General features: G+C 37.5%; 1 protein-coding gene across 1 annotated transcript; it reads right to left on the reverse strand.

The window, feature by feature from the left end:
* Positions 1-3267: 3267 nt before the first annotated feature.
* On the reverse strand, positions 3268-7185 carry LOC148850555 (small ribosomal subunit protein eS6-like). The gene is made up of 6 exons (XM_088947348.1): positions 6893-7185; positions 6720-6784; positions 4445-4502; positions 4250-4358; positions 3864-4136; positions 3268-3722 (listed from the first exon to the last, which is right to left on the reverse strand). Exons 1-6 carry the CDS (start codon positions 6896-6898, stop codon positions 3481-3483), a joined length of 753 nt encoding a protein of 250 aa, XP_088803474.1. The 5' UTR covers positions 6899-7185; the 3' UTR covers positions 3268-3480.
* Positions 7186-7869: the final 684 nt, after the last annotated feature.

Raw genomic sequence — 7869 nt, forward strand, 5'->3', positions numbered from 1 at the left:
TGCCAATTAGCATCCAATTCTACGTATTCAATGCATTGGTGACTCCGAAAATCGATTTTTATATACAATACCACCAATATGTTGCAATAGTTTGGGAGATAACAAAAACACTTGGGATCTCCTGCTGTGATGAGCTTGAATCTGGTGCTTGTAAAAGTTCTATGTATACAGTATTCAATTGTACATTGCAAATATTTTTCATATATGTATATTAAATTTTTATGGAGATATTTCTAATATGCAAGTCGATGTCTATGTATTCTGATTCTGCAGAGAGCTTTTGTTTGTAGGAGATCCCATCGCCATTGTGATATTAAAAAATAGAGCCCGAATCACCTGTAAGCAAAAACTCTTCACATACGGCATTCAACCACACATTAGGAACATCTTCTATATATTGGAGATATTCCTGATGTGGGGCTGAATGCCTATATTATTTGCAGAATATGTGTAGAGTTTTTTTGCAGGGGTTTCCCCGAATTTGCTCTTCACACCAATCTCATAGAACATTGCAAGAGAACAATTCCCCATGAAAGACAAAATGGAAGTACAGGTGATTTTCCCCATGTATGACTGCAACATCTGTGAGGTTGGTAAGGAGCGATCGAGGAGGAAATCTGGTATCCGTGATGGAAAAAACTGTCGTTTCAAAATGTAGGTACAATCACTTTTAACGGTGGATGATGAATCCATGCCGCCTTGTTTTTGTCAAAAGTTTTAAATGGTAGATGAGGTGGCTTTAAATCCACCGTGAAAATAGGAGCCAAATTTCTCTCCCCTGACGGAAGCCGTGGGAACAGCCTTCCACATCAGCTTTACACGTTAAACCTGCCTCTCATGTGTGAGTCTTGAAAGCGAGGTTGATGGAGACGATAAATAGATCTGTTAATGGGCCGGGCTTCGGGCCCAATTTTACACTATCTCAGGTTCAGGTTTCGAATCGGGCCCATTAAAATTTTGACAAAAGTCAAGCCCGAGTCCAGTTCATGGACAGGTCTAACAACACGACGTTAAGCCAGTTCTGGGGCAGAAAATTTAGTCCTCACTTCTGGTGGGATAGGAAAGCATCTTAACTAAAAAAAATTGAGTTAAGAAACAAAAGCTTTGGTGATTATTATACCAACTTAAAGAAGGTTATCAACAAGTGTAGATAGAGATAAATAACATTAACGGAATCTTCCCTTACAAGGGATCATCTTTAGGAACTCAAAGAAACTGGAATACTAGTCAAAAGTTAAAACACCAGAACCGTGGTTCAATAAATCAATCCATAAGCTATATAACTGCAGGCGATTAGAAAATAGGAGAAAGCATTATCAAGTAATGAATTTTGGCATTGCAAACTAGAACTAATAGTCCCACGATATCATGAAGAAACGGTTAAGCCTTAGTGATAGGTTGGAATGGTTAACCCAATAAAACCCAATAAATCGTTTGGCCAAGACTGAGTTTGAATTACTAGACACAATACCATTAAATAAATAAATAAAAGGCTAGTTCGTAACAGCTTGAAGCATTCTTAAAGAAAATACACCTTAATGCTTAGAAGTTTTAATGGATTCAGGTCTGGCATGAATGATTAAACAAATTCAGCATGCTTAAAATACCAGTAACAGACTGGCACATGCACTTAGTAAACTGTTGCATCAAGTAGAATAACAAATTTGGTCGCTGCATTAGTCAACATACTGATGGAGCAAATTTGGTTTGCTACCAGTGTCAAACAGGACGATGCAATTAAGTTAATCCAGATCTCTTGCTCACTTTCTCTATAAACGCGGTACCTACAGTACACTACAACCTCACATTTCACAATACAAGATGGTGATGTATAATTGCAATTAAAAACGGGTAAAAGTGGGTAGAGATTTGTGAACATACAATCCGAACATGAAGAGAGTTGGGATCTCCTGCCAACAAAAACACGTTATAACATCCTACCAACTTCATCTAAGATCACACATCTCACTATGAAAATGGGGCTCACCATAAAAGTGGGACCTATCATGCATGAGATGTGCTGTCGGATGATGTTGGTGGGGTATTTGGAGTGTATTTTGTTGGCAGGTGAACCAGAAGAAGGCTACGAATTACTACCATATCATCCTGTCAAGTAAATTAGCTTTTAGCTTTCTGACTAGTTGGATCTAATGCCATCACTTATCTGATACAAAATTGGTAATTGCATTCAATTGATGTCAAAATCAAACAAGGTTCAAAGTATCATTACATATTGACCAATACGTATCATATTGAAGCTTTCCCGTATCAGGTAAGGCCATGGTTCAGAGGGTAGTCAAGACTTAAATCAACCCCTTTGAATTGGTTTTGAAAAAATAAATAAATAAAACACACAAAAAAACACCAATACAGGCCAATAAGCCCTACCGCTCATGTGGATTCTAGATTTACTGTAGTGATAAAGAATGCTGAAAAGTTGGTGGTTGTGTTCATTTTTAATCCTTTTGCATGGCTATACAAGTCAGTTTTACTTCCCATATCTATTGGCTTTAGTTCATTTTATCTGAAAGGTAATTGTGAAGTACTTGTGCTCAAATGAGAAAGTAACAACAGTATATTTTTCTGCTGTTGGATCAGAGCCCAAATTCAATTTGTGTCCTAATTTTATATGTTAACTATTAAATTTGTCTACACTTCTTATTCTCCACATAAAACCTAATTGACAATTGGCTCTTGTAAGTGTCTGAAGTTGGATTATAGGAGAGTCCTCGTGGGAGGCTGCTTACAAAAATGTTTTGCTGGTGGATTTACTTTTTCTTTCAGGAGAATGGAAGAGAGAAGAACAAAGCTTCTCAATTATGATTCTTATAACACTTCAAAAACCTCCTAGATCCACATGTTTCTAGATGAAGCTTTTTTTGGTTTAATACCAAAAAAATGGAATGCCAAGTAATCAATTACTCTGCATGTAATTGCTGAAGAAATTTATTTTTTTCTTCCACTTAAGTTAATCTTCATGGAATTTCTAAGTGTTTTTTTTTCTACAATTTTAATATTTAATTGCAAATATCTGATATTCTCATGTAAGTTTTACATTCCTCTAAAAATTTATTATTTACGGTGATTCCTGTTATTTCAATAAGTTCGGTTGGGATGGACTCTAACCCCATCCACTTGCGTTACAATGAATTGGCCTGGCCTCCATTTTCTATTGGATCCGGGTCAGATCGCATATAGAAACTAGAAAGAGCAGGTATTTTATAATTAAGTTTGAATATTTAGGACAATTTCAGAAAATAACAGCACTTTTGGTCTTTGAACATAATTCGATTAGCAATGTTCTAAAATAATAAACCAACCAAGAAATTACGTTTCCGACAAAAGTAATAGTCTCAGCTACTTGAACATCAAACAATACCAAAACACCTAAAAGCACCAGCACCAGACAAAATCACCATGGACAAGAGAAATAAAAATTTCTCTAGCCAGTAACTCTTATATATTCACTAAAGCACCGATCTAAGCTGCTGCAACAGATGGCTTAGAGGCAGCAGAGAGCCTTGATCTCTTCTTTGCTAAGCTCTCACTTCGGCGTTCCCGTTGCTCCTTCAACCTGCCGGCAAGAAGCTTCTGATACTCGGCTGCCTCCGATTTGGCTTTAGCAATTCTCTTCTTCTTATCAGCAATCCTAGCCCTCTTCCTTTGCAGAGTCAATGGTGTCACCAGCCTCTGTATCTTGGGAGCTTTACTGCACTTTTTCCCTGTCAGCCACACAAATGCCACCAAATTTAGTCAATAGTTTAATACTGGATCTTGGCACAACCCCCAGAAGAAACTAGCATCTGTTAATACTAGATTGGTTGACTTCTTTCTGATATCCCACCATGAGAATAAAAACCTACCAGATTTAGTGGTGAACGTTCGGCGGTATGTGTTGACATACTTCCGAACATCATCTTGTTTAGAGAGATTGAAGAGTTTCCGGATCTTTGATGCCCTCTTTGGACCCCTCATTCTTGGTTTCTCAGTATCAGTCAATCCTGGAAGGTCATTCTCACCCTTCTTCACAATAACCAAGTTCAGAACTGAGAGGTCTGGGCTGACAATGCATCCACGGACAGACTTTCTCCGCCGCTCTCCATTGCGTCTACCATATCCACGGAAGCAAGGTGTGCCTAACAAAACAAAAGGTGATGAGAATATCAACAATCCATAGCAGTCTGCTAGAATACAAGTGGAACCGTGAGGATCGACTAAACACTAAACGAATAGGTTGCCTTCCACCAACCTCTGTGTAGCAAGAGACGAACACGACCAGGGGTTAGCACTCCCTGTTTCATGGGGAATCCTTGCTTGTCGCAGCCTCCCATAATTTTGAAAACATAACCCTTAAATTCCTATAAAATATAGCAAAATAATTTAATTAAGAGGATCCTTATTAACGAGAAGGAAGCATTAGAAGTTGGGAGACGAGAAAACGTACCGCACCAAGAGCATCTCCACTAACCTCCTGTGAGATCCTCTTGTCAAAAAATGCTCGGCTGTATGATCATTTATTGATAAGAATGTAAGAAAAATGATATCTTGATCTTGAAAACAAAATCCATGCAAGGCAGAAGAACAAATATAAAATAACATTGGACAACAAACCGGAAAAGTAGCGATTAAGAGCATTATTTTTATATTTATGAAATAAGCTGAAGAATAATCAAAACAAGCAAAAACAAAATAAGAATAGCCGGAATCCAAAAAGGGATGACCGTTGCAGCCCGGCACCCAAAGATGGTTGATAAGCAACCACTAGTGATCAATATAACGTTTTGATTAAACAATAACCAAAGCTAAATGAACTCAAGTAATAATAAAATGAGATCTTATATCAAATATCTCTAGGAAGATTAAGTACGTGTTTGGAACCGATACAGTTTTCTTGAAAAACAGATCCATGCCTAATTTTTTTTTTGAAAGAAGATAGTTCATTACTTCAGAGAGTGATTACATTGTATACCATCTTCCCTAATGGACCATGCCTGATCTTGGAAATCCAATTTTTAGACCACACCTGATGTCTTTTTGAAAGAAAATAGTTCATTACTTCAGAGCGTGTAATCACAGTGTACACCATCCTCATCCTCCCCAATAGACCACGGCTGATGTTTGACCTTTTTTTTTTGAAAAATGTTTTTCAGAACACACCTTGGAAATAGAAAGAAATTACCATTTTTTGGTGTTTTGTAATTTTTCAGTTGCCAGCAAAAGTATGCTGACAAGGCAGTGAAAAAAGCCTATGTGGAAGCAACGGCAATGGTCCCAAACAGAAAAAAGGGAAAAACATAGGGGCATTAGTTTTTGGGATTTTGAGAGGGGGAAAGTTGGTCAACCAAGAAAACCTATATTCTTTTTTCAGTTTTATGAGAGGATCAGGAAAAGTTTATTTTCCTGGGTAGGTGGGTAAATTAATTTCCCCATCTAGGGGAAAGTTGCCAACACTTAGATAGGACAAAAATGCACCTTTTGATAATTAATTTTTTATGGCTAAAATGGTCATTGTATTATTTTTACCTGAAAAATAAAAGAACATGGGTAAATGCACTTACCCAGATAAATGTTTACAGGGAAACACTTACCCAGGTAAATACCTTACTGAAAAGTGAACGGGCCAAAAACTGATTGCCAATGCAGGACCATTTTCTCAAAAGAACACACATGAGGAAACGGCATTGGTTCCAAACACTGTCCAAGTGTATGGACATGGTTAATACCATTATTATCAAGTATAGAAAACAATATCAATAAAAAGTGTATAATCAAATTTTCTTTTTTTTTTTCATTTTTCCTTTTTCTTTTTCTTCTTTTTTTGTGTATTCTCTTCTACTGCTTTACATTGGATCACTGATGTAGCTCTAAGTGGAGTATAATGAAGCTACAGGGTACCTCAGGATTCCATAGCTATCATTGACATTTTTTTAGAATTTATGATATAAACTGGAAGGGTGAGTAAAATAATGATTGTTGCTACCTACCGATACCACTTCAACGGACCCAAAGTCAGCGATCAAGAAATAGCAACCCTCAGGTTGTGATTTGTTTTGAAAGAAAATAAGAAAAAAGTCGAAACTTGAGAGAAAGTTCGTAAGAGATCTCACAAAATTTGTAAAGAAGTTTCACCAACTTTCTGGTTGCTCTTATTTTGCATCAAAACAAACATTGCCTAAGGTATAGTCCCAAACAGACGAAAATAAGCGGCCCAAAACTTGTTCAACTCATCAGATTTACCATCCGCAATGCAACCGAATCAAGGGCTTTCTTCTATTCTAGTGCAGAGCACACCGACTTGTCCAAGATCCACTCCATTCAAATTTTAAAAGATAGAGCATAATTTCCCACCAAAAAGACAAATCACGCTTCTGGTTGTCACCACTAAAAGTTCTCAATTTCAAGCAAAGCTTAATCCATCCGGAGCGTTTCCGTTAGTGTTTAGGAGAGAAAGATCTTACTCGCTAGTTAACCCCACAAACTTGAAGCATCCCTAGGAACCATACTTGAAAACTGCTTAGCTTCGTACTTATTATAATGGAATTTTTAAATTGTTCGTTATTAACATATCAAAACCCACATTAGATGGTATGATATCGAATAAATCCACTTGTCTGACTCTACCAAGTAAATCCTTACCAAAGACGATTTAGAGATACACTCGATTATTGATTTAAAACAGAAAAAGATTTATCATATAGATGGACGAATATAACACTTACAGTTTCTGGTCATCGTCGATTTCAAGCTTCTTCTGGCATCCTGTAGTAGGATTTGCGATGTTGAACTGCGAAGAAAACGAGAATATGGTAAGAACGATAACAGAGAAATAGGGATTGAAAGAGAGAGTATACTTTCAACATTCCTATCATAGATTGGGCTTTTCAGAACGAACCTTCATCTTTGATCTAGTGCCGCTGCCGCCCGGACGAGCAGACGAGTCGGATAAAATCGAGGGAAATGCACCTGCTTAGGGTTCCCGTAACGCGCTAGGGTTTTTTTAAGCGACTCTCCAATCCTTTTATATCGTCATTTGGGATCTTGCCGTTTTCCTGTAAAACGTCAAGACGCATGTTCTGTACGTTGCGTACGCTTTCGTAAATCATAGCCGTTCATAGTAGGATTCGCCAATTTAACTAGCTGGTCTAGGATAAAAAATCTTTGGTGGCCAAATAAAACCGAGCGTATTACTCGGCCGATGAAGTATGTGTACCTGAAATATGCGGCTAAGATTCTACCAAAACATATGTACGGCTAAGATTCTACCAAAAAAATTTCATGGTTGTCAACGGGTCGGGTCAATTGTTATCGGACTCTTGAACAGAAAAACCCTATAATAAGAACTTCGAGGCAGTGAGGCACGGATCCTACTGCAAACGGCTCGAATATAGGGAGATCATTCCTTTAGAATCGGACCTTGGCATGGGATTAATGATTTATGTCGGATGGACCTGGCAATTGGATTGTGTAGGTCGGGTCGGGTCAATACCCCTACGGGTTGTTTTTGGGCCGGGTTGAATTCGGGGTAGGACTGTTAAATGCTATACCCTAACCCTAAGTGCTCACGTTATGGTTGACCTATGGAGCAATTCGAATCATTCCAAAAAGTAACTGAAAATTAAAAAAATAAAGAAAAACTACATGAAAAATGTCAAAATTAAAAGAATTAATCTTAAAATTTCAAATATAAAATAAAAAAACTTGAACATTCAACAATTTAAAGAGTAAAGATTAAATAGAAAAAATTAAAGAGTGGAAATTTCTAACAATGCATAAAGAGTTTCAATTAGACTTGACAATCGAGTCAACGGGTTGACCCATGACCCAACCCAGTTTTTTTCCGGGTCGGGTCGGGTTGGGTCATTCTCACAT

The sequence above is a fragment of the Nelumbo lutea genome, chromosome 5 (assembly GCF_056320005.1).
Source record: "Nelumbo lutea isolate HS-2025 chromosome 5, American lotus-T2T, whole genome shotgun sequence".
Lineage (NCBI taxonomy): Eukaryota > Viridiplantae > Streptophyta > Magnoliopsida > Proteales > Nelumbonaceae > Nelumbo > Nelumbo lutea.